We start from the raw sequence: 18890 nt of genomic DNA on the forward strand, positions 1-18890 counted from the left end.
CGACCAAGTGTTTATTCAACGGTTTACAAAGTATTTCGCTATTTCATGTTCAGAGGGAAGAGGGCGCGATGTATGCTCAGACTCTAGTCCCGAACAGTAATAATCCGTCACAGTCATGCGGAGATTTCTCGATCAAAGTGGTTTGAGAGACGTGACACAGCGCGGTGTGTGACATCATGGAAGTATAACCCACTTCCATGGTGACATTGACTTGAGATAAAAACTATTAGTTTTATAATATCTCAAGCACAGTCGCTTGTAAACTGTTATTCCTTTCCTAAACGGTTTTATTCTTGTCTATGACGGTCCTAATACAGAACAATGACGTTATTATAGGGATTGGCGATATTCTTAATCTTATAAAATCGGTAACGATGTCATTTCCACAGTCACACACACAACACGTTAGCTGCAATAATTGTAGCGTCTTGTTGCGGTTTTGTGGGTTTTTCGTCTGTTTTGGTGACTTTTTAAGTTTTTGTGTTTAACCCGCACCTAACGTTAAACACAAAAACTTAAAAAGTCACCAAAACAGACGAAAAAAAACACAAAACCGCAACAAGACGCTACAATTATTGCAGCTAACAACACGTGTGTGTGACTGTGGAAATGACATCGTTACCGATTTTATAAGAATATCGCCAATCCCTATAATAACGTCATTGTTCTGTATTAGACCGTCATAGACAAGAATAAAACCGTTTAGGAAAGGAATAACAGTTTACAAGCGACTGTGATCTCAAGTCAATGTCACGCAAGGAGAGTTTGTCATCTACCATTTAAACATGTGCAAAATTTATGATATTTTATGGCTATAAAAAAGTGTTATTGACAGTATTACTCCTTCTCAGTGCTGTTAAATAGACCATGGATGTATTAGTGAGAGACCGAGGAATAAAATTTAGATGTTAAAACAATTGTCTTGCATGGCAGAGCTATACATGTATAGAAACAGTTGGTCAAAATCTAAAGAATGGGCCTATGTATTAAAGGCTCCACTGATAAGACAGTGTGCGAGAATATCTGCACTGGTAAGGAAACTTCTTGAACGAAGTGAACCCCCTTAACCGTGACAGAGATACGTCAAACCACCGAGTTTAAATCGAGGTTATGCGTGACGTGGGATCTCCTTCGGGTCACTTTTAAAACCCACTCGAACATATCGCATCCACCTGAAGGATCACGTCCTATACCAATGGAATAGTCATCTGACAAAAGCGTGTTAAACATGATCGAATTTTCTCGATGATAGGATTAGAATTGCATTGGTAAACAAATAAAAATCAAATGGACCGTAAAAATAGACTGCGACATTGGAAAACTTATGATCAGTAAGCTTATGGCTTCCCATAATCGATTATTCAAAACATGTTCATATAATCACACATTTTATTTCATCTTGTAAAGCAGTGGGTCTCTTCCTTCATTTTTTTATATAATGTTCACAAAATTATTCTAGTTTATGTTACAAACTACAACATTTGTATGTTTTCCACTTAAACTAGAGTGATGTGAATCGCTAGTGAAAGGAGATGGCTGTGTACTATAAAGCGAACGTCTTTTTTCACACAAGTTTTTGTATGCTTTGATGTAAATTCAGTTGTTGATCTGTCATAGCTGTAAGCCCTGTGATATTACTGGTGGTGGTGGTGGTGGTGGTGGTGCACGGTGGTGGTGGTGGTGGTGGTGGTGGTGGTGGTGGTGGTGGTGGTGGGAGAGGGTTAATTCCTATGAATGAGGTGATAAACACGGGTAACAATATCTACTCAATAACATTTCTGTGACAACTTTTGAAGAGATGACAAAATGTACATCCCACACCTCAAGAATATTCTATAACCTTCCAAACAAACCCCAGTCTCGGTTGCCCAGACACTCACCGCTTGGGCTCTACTATGAGACCACCCGCAGTCTTCCAGACGAGAGCCCCCAGTGGCGAGAGTCTGAGTAATCGAGACTGGGTGGTCTTGCAGTAGTGCTCCAGCAGAGTCTGGGTAAACGAGACAAAACAAGCCCTTCAAATATACTCATTAGTAATACTTGCATCCCTCACAGCTAATATAATCAGTGGCAATGAACGCATATTACCAAACAGGATGATTCATTATGTAGTATCAAGTTATATATTAAAGATGGCATTCTCCAAAAATATGATATTTACTGATTTAAAAGGGAGTTCTCTGATTGGTCAATAAGTGGAAAAAGACATGCTACATACACATTAGTCAGTAAAATATGACACTCGTGCCACTCTATAAGCCAGTACTCACTGAGAAGCCTGGTTGAGCTGAACAACACAACATATCTTCCAGCCTACATTAGTACATACATACACGTAAAAAAATAGGAATTTAAGGTACTAGGACTGATGCCCCTGATAATTAACACATGTATGAAGTTCCCAAAATCTCTTACCTTTGCCATGTGAAAGCTTGTTCCTGGTCTTTTTGAAATTATAATGAAGGAAATTTTGGTGGTTCATCACCTTGGTTTCAAGGAAATCACCAATAGTTTATTTTCCACAGTATTCAACACCAATATTGGATTTTAAACGAGTTTGATTTTGGTATAATTTTGACTTGTAACAAATTTGATTGACCCCAACCTTTTTTCTTTTACTTTAACTGAGAATGGCTTTGAGCTTCCTTTAACAAAGTAACAGCAAAAGTTAAAGATTTGTATTTCTGAGGTGCACACAGACTTTAAGATACATCATATCGCTCTGCCCTGCTCTGGGTTAACCGATGTTTGAGGGCGCCCTGTCACAGCATACCTTACAGACTAAGGTGCACATGATGGTAAGCCAAGTCAGAAGTTAGCAAGGGAGGTTTCACATGGAATTTTAAACCCTTTAATATATTTAAGATGAGATGAGTACTGTCATATACAAGCTTCTTCTCATACAGGAGATGAAAGTACACAAGATTATCACATAAGTATAAAACATAAGACACAACACACAAATTATTTTGGGAAGAGGATTTCTTTTTTTAATTAATAGACCTGGGCCAAAAATTAGAATCATTTACTGGGCAAAAATGAGATAATATACTCTTTGAAATAAGTCAAAATGTCTTGGTACAGAACTGAATGTCATCTGATTCTTCCACCAACTAAATATGAAATCTTTTGTATAAGTCAGCATGAATTCTTTCACAAAATTACGTAAAATAGGACAAGAAATAACTTGCAAATCTGACTTTGGCACAAGCTATAAAATCAATCCCCTGGCTAAATAACCCCAGTCCCTCTACTATAATGACATCAAAATTTGTGTGGTTTTTTTTTTTGCCCTGTGGACTCACCAAGTATTTCTATCTACCAAACTAGTGATGTAAGGTGTACAGTGCTTCCAGGTGAGCATGGTCTGAGAAATCACCAATCAGCTTAAAAACATACGACAAGGTAAACTCTACGTTTGAAATATATTTTTATCCGAGTATGACAATGAGAATGTGATTGTGTGTTTTTTATCAATGTGATATATCCTTTGTTCCATTAGGCATAGCTTTGTTACAAGCAAGGGACTTACTACGTCCCACACACTTTCCACTTTACAACTCTGTCAGAGTCCAGAGAACATGTTTAGCTGTGATTACGTAAAATCAATTTGATTGGCAGAGATCGTAGAGTCCCTGATGGGAATCACAGTATCCTAAGAAGTGCAAGAATAACAACGTCAATTAAATGTACACTCTGGTACGCTATTTGATGTAAGTCTAATAGATCACTTGGTTTGCATGGATAACATACAAAAAACTAAACAAACCAAGTTTACAAAAATCCATGTAAATAAGACTCGCTGTGCTAATACTGTGTAGTACACTAAAAAAATGGATATGTTTGACTCGATCACTCGATTCAAAACCATTGTGGAAATATTTTCATACTTTTTAGATCTTGTAATTCTCCACTGAAGCTTCGGTATCTTACCACTACCATGTGTAACAATTTGTACAATTATCTGTGCATAAAAGGTGGAATAGTGACCCAGGGCTTGAAATTAACTTTTTTCTTTGGTAGTCCTATTGAGTATTGGGCTACTAATTTCAGAAAGTGGTAGCCCAAGGATCATGGTGACCAATAGTCCATTATTCCTGAACTGAAAACAGAGTTATTGGAAATATGTCTGTTATTAAAATACTTTTGTTTCTGTAAATCTTCCTTCCTTTAAAACATTTCATAATCAGTGGTAGCCTGAGTGGGCCACCAGCTGCAAATTATGGTAGCCCCATGACAAGAATTGGTAGTCTGTGGACATGGGACTACTGTTTAATTTCGAGCCCTGTAGTCTAATAAAGGAGAGATCTTGAGATTTGATGCCACAGATAGCACTAGACTAATGGTGAAGATGAGGGGTTTAATTTTTCTCTGCAAGAAATTATCACAATCATATTTTCAAAATTCTTATGTCGCTGAATGCAACTTGACCAATCAAATGACCAACCAAATACACATATTGATCTTTTCATTGAAGTAATTTCTTACAAAACACCACCTGAAATTCTGAATATATTAAACTGCACATAATTGCATGAACTTCACTATTGCTACTGCAGTGTCTTGTTGCAGAGGCATGTTATAGGTATCATTCTTCACCAATAAAGACTATTTTCAACATCCTTTTTTTTCAAGTTTAATCAAGCACTTTATGTACTTTGGGTTCTATAACTTCAAACACGAGTCTTGTCCTGAAAAAAGTTACTTGTACCATATATAAACTGAAATGCAGAGAAATGGAATAAAGTCACAGAACTTTACAAAATTTAAGTATCAGTTAGCTGCTCTGTCCTTTCATGTGATGAAATATTCCGGAAAAATACATTTTCACATATATTTTAGTATGGTGATATCACTGCAGAAAGGTTGCTGTATCAGTTCCATATATATAATACTATATTTTCTTTTTAGGAAATAAAACTTGTCTAGCCAGCAAAAAAAACGAGAAGAAAATGTTGGTACAAACTAGCAAAATCACCTTTGGCAGTCTGTCGTTAAACTAAACACCCATCCCCAAAGGCATAACATAGGTTCATTTTGATATCAGGACATTACAAATTTGATACATATTCTCCACTAATGCTGTAATTTCAATATTACTATACCCCTTTGTTTACATAGATCTGGGTATTTACTTTTGATACAAGTATTTATAAATTTCTTCACAGTTTTCTGATCAAGATTGACAAAAAAAACAGGAAGGAAAGAAAGAAATGAAGTAAAATACAATACATTGAAGTTGAAATAAACTCCTCTTTGTACAGTTGTCTTCAATCTTTTGTATCGTTCTTCAATTCTTGACCGATTCTATAGCTAACAATTTTCTGCCAATCAATCTTGGTACGTGTGACTGGAAGCTGTCTCCGTAAGGCCTTAAAGGTGGTGTCTGACATTGTTTTGTAGTTTTCTCCTAGTGCAGTCTGGTAATCCGTTTCCATACTTTCTACTATCTTATAGAAATTCTTTGCAAGAGTTTCTTTATCCTGGAAATGATCGAAAATATAATGAGTCATGAGTAAATTTGGACAAACAGACTAAAATTCTTGTTGTTGTTGTTGTTGTTGTTGTTGCATATGGGAACAACAATGAACTTGTCCAACAATTAGTACCGAGGAAAATTCAACAAAGTGATTAACTGGTGTAAGGCAAATAAACTTACAATTAACGTTACAAAAACAGATTTTTGCTATTTTCAAAACTGACAGAAGAGAAATTAGTGTTATTGATAGTTTACGAATTGATATTGTATCTTTAAAGAGAGTGGGGATGGAAACACAAATGAAAACTACTTGTTGAAACATTCTCTAAATTCAATCAAAATGATACTGAAATGGACTTACAGAAAAAGTAACTTTCTCTTTAATCTCTTTACGACTGACAAGTTGTACATTGCCATCTTCATAGTAATGGACCTGAGTTTTAAGTAGTCCAGAGATTTCTGCTGAATTTGATGATTGGGTGAATGTAGCTGACCACTGTGAACGCCAACGCCCATTCCTATTAACAAAACATATCAATGAAGTCATATTAGTTGAAGGGTTACGCATGGCTGGCTTGACATCTGCAAGTTGGCCAATCAAGCGTTGTTGCTGCCATTTGTTTTATAAATGGCTAAAGTGCTTGAGCAAGATATGAACCACAATGGTTCCCAAGTCAACCCTGCTGTAGATATACTATGGGACATGGTAGGATAGAGGTTGCTATGTAACTGCTGAATTCCTTTAGAATGGCTGCAATGGATTGTATGTTCCCTGAGGAGGTGCAGTATAGCCCCCATTGGTGGCTTAAAAGCATTCAAACCATAACCTTGCAATCAATTCTAAAATCCTTAGCAATCCCTGTCAGTACAAACATTCATTCATTCAGAATACATACATTTTCCTGACAAATCTCTTGGTATGTAAGTTTTACAGCTCTGTTGCCTAACCCAAGTTTGAACTCTATTTGACCTATAAATTACCCAATCTTTTTGTATAGTTCTACTAGTATATTACAACATACAAATTACAATAGTGAACTGTCTCTTCTGATTATCTGGCACTAGAAGTAACGATTGTGTTGGCTTTTCCCCTTTCATCATCAAGTTAGTGAGAAGAGAAATGGGAAGAAAACTACATATTGCATACACACGGTCTTTACCAAACATTAATGACACCATAATTCAACTAAGTCATTGCATACAAATTTACCACATACAAAATACAATACCTGCCATATACTAAAGATAATGCCCACACAAAAGGCCATACCCATCCCTCATACAAAGATGGTACCCACCTAACCATCCACCCCCACACCAATCCACCCCCTCATATGTAAGACGTTATCCACAAGTGAAGGACTTTATGGCTCGGTTTTATATTATAGCTAGGATAATGACATACAACCAGCAACAGACATTTACAAGCAGAACCTGTTACAAACTGGAAAAGTAAACATATGAATTGGATTACTAATACTTGGCACAACATCTATGAAGTACAGAGACATGCATGGTTTGATAAGAACATTTTTTAAGGCTTCTTTACATGTACATAAAACGCCAGGGGAACTTGAAATTCATCTGTGAATGTGAGCTATTGATTAAAAGAGGCCATAAAACTGATCTTATCAAAACATGACATGTAATACAAGTCACAGTCGTTCCAACATGCTTGTTTGTTGCTGGTTGTAATTCAATTCATTGCCTCTAAATCTATGCAACTATTACCTAACATAGAGAAACACTATGCAATAAAGTTTAAAACTGTGACCATGATATCAAGTTTAATCCCAATATGTTACTATACTTCATATCACTGGCAAACACAGATCTCTTAAAATGACATGCATATTCTGAGATTCTCTACTTTACATACATTCTTTTGATGAAGTTTACCTGTATGTGAAAAAACACACACAAATATAAAACATAACAATGGGATTAAAATACATTACCAGAAGTTGTGAGGTTGGAATTGATGGTCTTCAATACATGCTATCAGTGTTATACTGCCTCCTGAACTTTTACCATAAACCTGTCGAATGAATAGTACAGATATAATTCAATAATTGCGTATAACAGCATTTATGAAGTCATGAACAAGACTAATGATGATGCACACGTTATCATATGCATTTTTGAACAAAGACTAAGTGAACAGGCACACTAAATTTCTAATGCTGTAGTTAGATACTTAATCCATATGGGACAGAGAGGGGTAGGGAGGGAGGGGGAGGGAGGGAGGGAGGGAGAGAGAGAGTGAGTGAGAGAGAGAGAGAGAGAGACACACACACACACACAGAATGACACAGACAGGAAGACAGACAGACAGGAATAGGATAGAGGTTTTTTTTTTTTCCATGACACACACACACACACACAGAATGACAGACAGACAGGAAGACAGACAGACAGGAATAGGATAGAGGTATTGGTTTTTTTTCCATGGTGAACATCGACTGTTATCCTATTTTTACTACATAAATAATATAATATCATAAGTGGTTTATTTACTCAAATACAAATTATTACAAACCATGGTTAAAACGTAACAAAAAGAGAGAAACACAATGGAGACAATGGGGTAGATTACAAATTGGATGACAATGGTTTCATTTGTGGCTATCTTTGTTTGCTGATAGCTTGGTTTCCATAGCAGTAAGAACAGCAGACCAAGTAAAGTTGGAAATACCAACAAAGATGTAACAACCTAAACAGCTTATTTCCCTGTGTCATAGTTCATTTTGCTTGATTTCCCAAGCATACCATACATTTCATAGTACGTTCTATTATGTAGAGTTGGACTCACACAGGAGTGTCAACACATATCGCATCAACAAACACTTCTAAACATGTACTTAACTTGTCATCCCCACGACCCTACATATGACCACACATTATGATACAACGAATTTAACGTGCTTCAATCAACTGTATGATTACTACAAGTCATTTTGGGTAAATGTTGCATTGTACAGTGACACACAGCATCACCAGTTATGCAACTAATCTGTATTTATACGTTCCCATCACTGTGAAAAACTAGTTAAAGTGACACAAACTGAGTTGATAAGCTTTTTACTCATGTGAAAATAACTACATATACATAAAACCCTGAGTAAACTATTCTACTATAATGTTAATGTCAATGACGATGTATACCTTCTATGACATCATAATTATTTTCTGGCATTATTAGAACAGTTGATTACATAGCAGGGATTTCTGCTACATTATTGTAAGTACAAAAAATTTCATTATCAGATCATTCATGGGTTATACCTTGGTATCAGGTTTGAGCTCTGTCAATTGCAAGTGGTGGTTAAGCATGTTTCAGAAAGTAGAATACTGTGAGTACCCTTTTAATATACAGCAAAGCATGTGCCCCTTTCACTACATCATGTACATGATAAAACAGACAATGTCATCTGACACAGTAACATATTTTTTTATCTCTTTCATTACAATGCTGCATAAAAATGCACAATTGTACCAAAAACTATGTAGATTCTGTGAAAAAGAGACAAGCTCTAGAATTAGATTCACCATTCAACAAAACATATATGTCTGCAACAATACTACCCAGTTCACATCTTGAGCAGAAAAAACTCATTTTTATTATAGATGGAAACTAGTTATACTTACTGTTGAAACACCGTGTTTGAAATGACTGCTACAATACACTTTGAAGGCATTGTCCAAAGCCTCTCTCCATGGTTCTGCTGTCTGATCTATGAGATCATTAGCAGGTTGGGGATCACTAGCTTCTTTCCTTAGGTGATCATAGTAAAATGTACGTTTGGTCCTAGGGTCCAAAAAACGGCCAGCACCTAAATCCCCATACTCTGTAATCAGCACCTGAAATTGAAACATGAGAAGACATGGCTTCAGATGCTGTGATGATGTTGCCTGGTCCCCCAAGATGTATTGTGCACCTCCCCCATGATACAACACAGTGTATTCTGTTCGTACAGAGGATACCTGTGTATGCGCTACTCTGGGGATGGTTGTCACCTGACCATACCCTGGGTTGAGCAGTAAAATCCTTTTCTGTCAACAATGGTGATTTGTTAGTTAAAAACACTCACAATTAAGGAGGCCAAATGTCTTTCATGATGACAATTATTTCAAATGTAGTAAAAGCAATACAGGTTTGTTCTGACTGAAGTGTTCATTGACATGTTCATATTACAACTCTGTATTGTGTTTACAACACAGGTTTGTAGTGTTTGAAGTGTTCATATTACAACTCTGTATTAGGTTTACAACACAGGTTTGTAGTGTTTGAAGTGTTCATATTACAACTATGTATTGGGTTTACAACACAGGTTTGTAGTGTTTGAAGTGTTCATATTACAACTCTGTATTGGGTTTACAACACAGGTTTGTAGTCTTTGAAGTGTTCATATTACAACTCTGTATTGGGTTTACAACACAGGTTTGTAGTATTTGAAGTGTTCATATTACAACTCTGTATTGGGTTTACAACACAGGTTTGTAGTGTTTGAAGTGTTCATATTACAACTCTGTATTGGGTTTACAACACAGGTTTGTAGTGTTTGAAGTGTTCATATTACAACTCTGTATTGGGTTTACAACACAGGTTTGTAGTGTTTGAAGTGTTCATATTACAACTCTGTATCAAGTTTACAACACATGTTTGTAGTGTTTGAAGTGTTCAAATTACAACTCTGTATCAAGTTTACAACACAGGTTTGTAGTGTTTGAAGTGTTCATATTACAACTCTGTATTGGGTTTACAACACAGGTTTGTAGTATTTGAAGTGTTCATATCACAACTCTGTATTGGGTTTACAACACAGGTTTGTAGTATTTGAAGTGTTCATATTACAACTCTGTATCAAGTTTACAACACAGGTTTGTAGTATTTGAAGTGTTCATATTATAACTCTGTATCAAGTTTACAACACAGGTTTGTAGTATTTGAAGTGTTCAAATTACAACTCTGTATCAAGTTTACAACACAGGTTTGTAGTGTTTGAAGTGTTCATATTATAACTCTGTATTGGGTTTACAACACAGGTTTGTAGTGTTTGAAGTGTTCATATTACAACTCTATTGGGTTTACAACATAGGTTTGTAGTGTTTGAAGTGTTCATATTATAACTCTGTATTGGGTTTACAACACAGGTTTGTAGTGTTTGAAGTGTTCATATTACAACTCTGTATCAAGTTTACAACACAGGTTTGTAGTGTTTGAAGTGTTCATATTACAACTCTATTGGGTTTACAACACAGGTTTGTAGTATTTGAAGTGTTCATATTACAACTCTATTGGGTTTACAACACAGGTTTGTAGTGTTTGAAGTGTTCATATTACAACTCTGTATCAAGTTTACAACACAGGTTTGTAGTGTTTGAAGTGTTCATATTACAACTCTGTATTGGGTTTACAACACAGGTTTGTAGTGTTTGAAGTGTTCATATTACAACTCTGTATTGGGTTTACAACACAGGTTTGTAGTGTTTGAAGTGTTCATATTACAACTCTGTATTAGGTTTACAACACAGGTTTGTAGTGTTTGAAGTGTTCATATTACAACTATGTATTGGGTTTACAACACAGGTTTGTAGTGTTTGAAGTGTTCATATTACAACTATGTATTGGGTTTACAACACAGGTTTGTAGTGTTTGAAGTGTTCATATTACAACTCTCTATTGGGTTTACAACACAGGTTTGTAGTGTTTGAAGTGTTCATATTACAACTCTATTGGGTTTACAACACAGGTTTGTAGTATTTGAAGTGTTCATATTACAACTCTATTGGGTTTACAACACAGGTTTGTAGTGTTTGAAGTGTTCATATTACAACTCTGTATTGGGTTTACAACACAGGTTTGTAGTGTTTGAAGTGTTCATATTACAACTCTCTATTGGGTTTACAACACAGGTTTGTAGTATTTGAAGTGTTCATATTACAACTCTATTGGGTTTACAACACAGGTTTGTAGTGTTTGAAGTGTTCATATTACAACTCTATTGGGTTTACAACACAGGTTTGTAGTATGTGAAGTGTTCATATTACAACTCTGTGCACAGAATGATTTCCTTACCTGGTCTTCAGCACCTTCAACTTTGGTTGCTGTGTACTGGTCCTTGTTATATTGTGAAAATGCACTGTAACATAAGACACAACACCATTGTGAGACAATGACATCTAAGAAACGAATGAAACTTTGTTTATGCGCAAAAATTCAGACTTCTCCCCAAGACCTACATAGTCATGGAGTCTTAAGTTCCACTGTTAAAGTTCTTGAAAACATGATAATTAATCAACATAACACTATTTAATAATGCAAATTCTATGGCGTTTCTTTTGCTATTTTTTTAAACCTTTTTTTTTATTTATTTATTTATTTATTTATTTTATTTTTTTTTGGGGGGGGGGGGGGTTGAGATGGAGAAGACTGGTGTTTATGACAAACATATTCTAGGACAAATATAGGGAAGTGAATATTGTGTAACTATAATTCCAATTAACATGGCACCATACCCACATAACAATTGTACCTGGTAAGGCAATACACTAAACTGATATCAAGCAGTACACATGTCCATTGATTTCACACAGCAATTGATATCCTACATACATAATAAACACATGCTTGATTCTCCAAATCTCTACAAAGAAATCTTATAAAGCCCTTGTATAATGAGGGTTATGTGTAGTTAGTTGTTGTTTGATTACTACTAGGAATATCTGAACACTTGATTAGGACTTACCTGGAAGCCCCTTCTTTGAGGAGATTATCATTATTGATTAACACTCTTACATCTGAAAGTAGCAGTGTCAAAATGATCATACATTCACATATAAAAAATATGTCCATAAATTCCAATATAATCTGTAAGATATGCCTCGTCACTCCACCCTCATCGGCCTGCTCTGAAAAGGGTTGACCGATGTGTGAGGGCGCCCTTTCATGGTGTACCTTACAGACCAATTCCAATAATAGTACTGTAATATTGATGTATCAATGTAAAATATCGTCTAAGATTTTTCTACGATTACACCTTGACATGATACAGAAACAGAATGGTACTATAAGTTACAATTTGAAAGAATATCACATCTGATGATCATGCAGGGGTTACAAAAAAATGGGTCTGTTTTGAACACATCATTGGCTGAATACTGAAGTACATATCTTTCACTAAACTAACCACTAGTTGAACTGATCTTGCATTCAAAATAAATGTTGGAGAGAAACCCCAATGCCTATGATTCAACATATAGTGAAGACTGCTGTCAAGATTGTTAATCTTCAAAGCACATAGACATAGCAATCAAAGATATTAAACTAACCATTGAAAACTTCATTGAATTCTCCTGGTGGGGCATGCTTTATGAAGTCGGCTGCAATTTGGACCTGTAAGTAAGCATAAATCAACAGACTGAAGTTGACAGAATATAATAAAACATATGCAAGGCTGCAGCTAAAAAATGGAATTTGTCATTGGTGTGCTGTATGGCAGAAACAGAGAAATGGAGGTTGCTGGTAAGAAATGGAATTCACCCTTGGTGCTTTGTTCGGCATGAAGGGAAGAACAAGGAAGTGAAAGAAGGAGGATGCCTTTTTATAGGACTGCACAGATTTCACTAGGCTGCTTACACGTAAACGTGATGTAGTACCCTTCACACTAGTCAAGTAGGATATATATGTAAGGTTATATGTAACTTATTTTTATGTTTTCTTTTATTGATTTATGGTAACTCCTAAATATACAGCTCAATACAAGTTCCGTTATTAATCAATCACTGTCACTCCTCTATTTGCTACTATACGTGTTCACATTTGACATTTAGCCATGATGGTTGAACAGAGTTTAGTATTTTGTGGACAGAATGAGCATGTACATGTACAAATGTAATATTTGCTCGTACATCTTTTGGCTAAAATCATTTCTTCCTGTCTTAGTTACAGTTTAAACCCCAATGTTTGAATCCCATGTAACAATTCTCAATATTTGAAATAGAATATTACTGCCTAGGCACATCATAAAATTACGAACACTCAATGTCTTGGTCAACACCATAACTTTTGCTCCATGTACTTCACATACATTACTATAGATGCACGCGAGAGTAAGTCAACCTTCTTGTTCTATTTTGACCATCTAGCATGAGGTTAACAGATAACAAGAATTTAATATGGCCATTCTTTTGTTCATAATCAACTTTTCTATAGTGTTGCCAGACAACTGCTTGTCATACCCAAGTGTTAATCCTACTATCCTAGACTGATGTTGGCATTTTTAGCATGACAAATTTAACTGTCCATCCTTGAACTGTCAATATAATGTTAGTATATCCACAGACACTATATCATGGGTATTTCTAAATATAGTACACCAGTCCACTGACATTACAGGAAAGGACATCAAGAAAGCAAGGATGTGGGGCAAAGAACAATGAGAATTCCCTATGGAAAATAATTCATTAACTCTTGCATTATACCACTGCATACTCCAACAATGTGATTAATTATTGATGTGTATTCTTTCACTTCCATCAGGATTTAAACTGTTTTACATACATATTTTGACCATAATGCAATTCTTGTCGCTTTCCTTGTACATTACATTTTGTATACATTGGAAATAGTTCCTTCACTCATGTGAGAACAGGGGTAACTCTACCAAAATTCCTAATATCAGGACGTCAAGCTCTAAATATTATATCCCCCACCCCTCACCCTGACTCTTCAACCCACCATTACTACAACGTATTCATAGGTATACTGTGACAAATCTACTCATTTGTGGTACTTAGGTTCATAAGTCCAATACAACGAAACATTGTTCTTTACAATTTCTTGCAGCAAGTATTTTTGATTGTTCAGCATTTCCTTGTTTGCTTTACATATCAAGGTTGCAATAAATTATGAAAATGGAAAATCAACTATCAGGCAAGCTAACACAAACCATATACATATATGTGTGTGTTATTAATGGGATGTGGGTGTTACTACACTAACAGTAGAGTGGCATCTCTGACTCTAATAGTGAATATTCTCAAGTGCTAGCACATTCTACCTAATAGTCACTTCTAACTTGATCATATTCTAGTGCATATTTTTGAGGACTTCCAGTGTTTTTCAGTATCTAATTTAAAGAGTGATTACATCTGCATAGTGAAGTCACTGCTATCATCCAATACTGTGTAATCTACTACATGCAACAACAATAGTTTTAATTTGTGTCTATCTTAGTCAGATAGATTGTCTTTCATATTTCCCTGGTAATAGTTTGCAGTCCTTTAGATATCACAAGCCTTTGTTTACTGTTCTGATTTTTTACTTGTTTTTACAATTAATCTGGTATTGACAGTGACTTTTAAACTAAATACATATCATTACACTACAGCAGTATATGACCACGGATTTATACCTCAGTTATTGATCCATGATATGACAATGATCAAAATATAAAATATCTAAGTTGCTAATCTTACTAGTTCAGATTACACTACAACCTTGCAACATTACGGGTACATCAAAAGGCCTTCTAAACTCAAACTTGCAATTTTGTTTTTGTTCTGTTTCTGTAAATTACTGGAGCCAAGGTTCTTAACAATTATCTAATGGAAATACTTTATACTGTAACATTCATATAACATTTATTGTTTGCTGTGAATCCTGTTTTTCCCCACCTTGTAGTTTTTTGTGTACAAACAAATACCCCCTAGCTAGATAGAAAGAAGATTAATTATCTGAAATAAATACAAATGTACGGATATCAGCCATGGCACATTCTCCTATAAATTTCCGTTACACAAAAATGAGTAAATTTCGTTTCTTTTCATTGTATATTTTTTTATTTGTTCTACTGTGCTGTTATTCTGTTTAGATTCATGAGGAAGATCCTCTCTGCATGCAGGATTGAAACACTGGTTGAGCTTTTAACTAACAAAAGTTTAAAAACAAATCTATTAAATCAGCATTTGTCACCTTGTCAAAACTAAAAATAAAGGATTTATTGACACTATTACCACATTGTAACATTATGTCTATTTTACATAAATAGCATGGTATTCCTATAAATACAGTATATGTTTCACTTTCATGTACCTCAAATTACAGTAGCAAGCGAAAAGTATAGAGTGACCCAAACATCTGCACTGTATGGTCTAATCTAGTATACTACATTTTACCACCGCTTGGAAGGACAATTAGATATTATTCCCTGATGTTTTTCTTCGTTCAGCCAAGGAAAATACAAGTGACCTAAGGGACCTTGTCAGTATGAGTTGCTAGACCACAGATGAGTAGTGACAAACCCTTAGGTTACGAGTATTTTCCAGCTGAAAGAAGAGAAATATTGGGAAATAATATAATTATAACTCCTCCAGCAAAAATCAGGAAAAAATAATGACGATTTGGAACATTTTGAGTTACATTTTGAGCACTGCAGAACCAGTGATGTAGACACATGTCGTGACATAAAACATCCAGGGTATATCCATATTTTCTGTTAAATGACAACATCTTGGCTTGTGCATTGTACATGTAATAAAAAATTGTATAGTATCGTACACACACTACAAAGAAAGCTGTCACATGCTCTGAACAGCCATCATGACAGCATTGTCTAATGGACAAAACATCAAATCCTGCCATTCTATTTAGAGATTAGACAAAACATGAATACACCCAAAGTAGGAAGTACACTGCAGATATTTGTGTGAGTATACGTATGTATGTACAGTGACTACATATTGAAGAATCCTACCAAGGACAGACATCAGCTGACTCAGACATTTTTGATAAATCAAATTCATTCTTTTTTCAAACTAGTAAAACTTCCTCTGATTCCCCATATTGATCACATATTTTGGAAAGCATTTATTCTTAGTCATTCTGTTGACAGTAATGCTGTCCCTCAATTCTTCATTCTGAAAAGCTACATGTATCTTCACAATACTACCATTGGGATGAAACTTAGAGTTACAGACTTAATTCTTTACAGTCATACAACAAAGATATACATACATGTGTCTTATGACCCTGTATTGCATGATTTTTTTACCACAGGTGCCTTGCATGAGAGGTTTGTTTCCAATTTCAATGTTGGTATATCACCTAAATGAACAAATACAGATTACTGTATTATGATTGATGACATGAGAGGGCTTTTACCTCATTATCACTGTAATAAGTCACCCAGTAATTGTTTGATTTAACAATTTAAATAACTAAAAATATATTTACACTGAGATCTAATTTTTACATTCCTTGTATTAATACATGAAGCATAGCATGAATGACCCAACTGGAAGTTTGTTTTCAACTGACTGTTACTTTCAGTATGGATTCAAAGTATTTGAAGCAGCAAGCCGTCTACATTGTACCTTTATATTTGTCTTAATTTAAACATTTCTAGAAAATGCAATGATCAAAATAATCCTGTACAAATCAACTATGTTCTTCAGCTCTACACAACACTTCCAACCCATATTTTACTAACAGAGGTCTCAGTTCCTAGACACTATCCTTTGCAACACTTGTTATTGGTCCAAATGCAAGCCCTACTGAGGGAAGCATGTGACTCATAGAAAGTTGTAAGCATTCGGTGATATACATACCATCATCGTCATCGGAAACAAACCTCTAATACCACACATCTATGATTTTTACATAACTACAAAGTGAGCTGTTAAAATGTCAAACTCTCCCAAACTATGAAATATTACAATTTACAGGCTTGACTTCAAAGACTTAACCTAAATGTGCCCTTTTTCATCAGTTCACAAGCTTGTTTACCTATTCTGAAATTGGTATAATCCATACAAGGCTGGCAGGTGCAAACTTACAAAAGTTATAATCACTCAGTGACACAAGTTTCAAATGGCTTGTAAGTTGTAGTTGTACTTGATAAGGAATTCTTTCAGCACATTCTCACAAGCCAGAGTTAGTGGGAGGCTTGTAAAGAACGTTGCCGTAAAACAGGTCGTGGTTTGCGAAGATCTTTCAGCACTACCCCAACCAATTGGAATATCAAAATTTACTTGAATACAATAAGTGGCACTGTACTCATTGGTTGATTTAAAAGGTGTCACTGTCATTAACACATGGCAAACATGTTATGAATCACATGATTCCTTCAGTAATGTATAAATCTGAATGTGAATTATCAGCAGACTAATGGCTTTGGCTGCTGCTTAATATGAACTCAATCAGTTGATATTCAAAATTCCTAAGGGAAGTGGTTACACAGTACATGTACTGTACTGAACCGGTCACCTGAGATCGAACACTCAGGACTTTTTTGGGGGGTTTTACCACTGTACTCATTGTTTGTTATATTACTACATCTCAGAATAAATCAGTGTAAATTTGTATCTGATGAACAAAATTTAACCCGGATATTAACAACAAAACAGTACTAACACAAAACATGTGCATGATCAAGTACCTGTTTATGCCAACGGTTAACTTTCTTGTTAGATTACATGCATGTCATTACAAAGGTAGTGACATAATCAATGTCGAATTTGTAGGGTTTCCATCCAAAATTTTGTTCATAATATCTTATCAATGAACAATATTGGATTTCAATGCACAACAAAACTTTGGTACTGTTGTGGTGAACAGTTAGACAGGTAATAATAAATCAAGTTTTCAAATCAAGAAAACTATTTTGTTTATCTTTCTACAGCTTTCAGTGTGAATCCAAATTAATCAACGAAATAAAAATAATTCAAACCAGAAATGTGTCACGAAAAATATCCATATAAGGAGATATGCAATAATATATACGTAGGTGACCATACAACACGCCCATTCACAACACTCCAAATGTAAATGAACGCCCTCGACTCGACAGACAAAATGTCCACCGACATTTCAAATTAATTAAACTTCTCATATCAATGTGTATTAATGACGTGGAATAACTGTACAGAACTGTTTGAAACCCAATGTTTGGTTACAACGGAAAAGTTTCGCTTTAGGCGTTGTGCGAAACTTAAATAACCAGGCCAGTAAAAAAAACTTCCTGACAAATATCATCGTTGGGCAGTGTACATCCAACACTGACTGAACAGGAAGTGTAATCGCATAACCGTGGATATTTAAAACCAGCTATATCATTTCTATCGCATGATTTTGATGGGTTCACAGTAACCATTTGATTCGATAAATTAGAAAATAGTTCAAGAATGTAGTGGAATTGTACCTTTTCGCTATCAGAAATCTCCTCCATGGTGCTGTCTGTGCGTCCGCCCTTCACGCCTTGATCTTCGTGGAATTGTGGGTAATCTCTGACAAATGCTTTAAAATATATTTAGATTGCAAGTTTCAATTATTTCAGAAATATTGATTTTGATACAATGTTGGAACTGTAAGTGACCCAAAAGTAATCTTTAATATTCCTTTTAAAAACTT

General features: G+C 35.3%; 1 protein-coding gene across 1 annotated transcript; it reads right to left on the bottom strand.

Moving 5' to 3' along the window:
• Positions 1 to 2981: 2981 nt before the first annotated feature.
• On the bottom strand, positions 2982 to 18742 carry LOC144453830 (F-actin-capping protein subunit alpha-like). The gene is made up of 8 exons (XM_078145199.1): positions 18682 to 18742; positions 12812 to 12875; positions 12229 to 12280; positions 11559 to 11622; positions 9128 to 9340; positions 7438 to 7517; positions 5841 to 5997; positions 2982 to 5483 (listed from the first exon to the last, which is right to left on the bottom strand). The coding sequence occupies exons 1-8, from the start codon at positions 18706 to 18708 to the stop codon at positions 5271 to 5273; spliced, it is 870 nt and encodes a 289-aa protein (XP_078001325.1). The 5' UTR covers positions 18709 to 18742; the 3' UTR covers positions 2982 to 5270.
• Positions 18743 to 18890: the final 148 nt, after the last annotated feature.

Source organism: Glandiceps talaboti, chromosome 1, assembly GCF_964340395.1.
Source record: "Glandiceps talaboti chromosome 1, keGlaTala1.1, whole genome shotgun sequence".
Classification (NCBI taxonomy): Eukaryota; Metazoa; Hemichordata; class Enteropneusta; family Spengelidae; genus Glandiceps; species Glandiceps talaboti.

Coding starts and splice junctions, on each gene's coding strand:
- LOC144453830 (XM_078145199.1), bottom strand. CDS start 18,708: ATGGAGGAGATTTCTGATAGCGAAAAG. Junction 12,876..18,681: donor AGATTTCTGATAGCGAAAAG/GTACAATTCCAC, acceptor GCTTACTTACAG/GTCCAAATTGCAGCCGACTT. Junction 5,998..7,437: donor TTCCAACCTCACAACTTCTG/GTAATGTATTTT, acceptor TTTTGTTAATAG/GAATGGGCGTTGGCGTTCAC.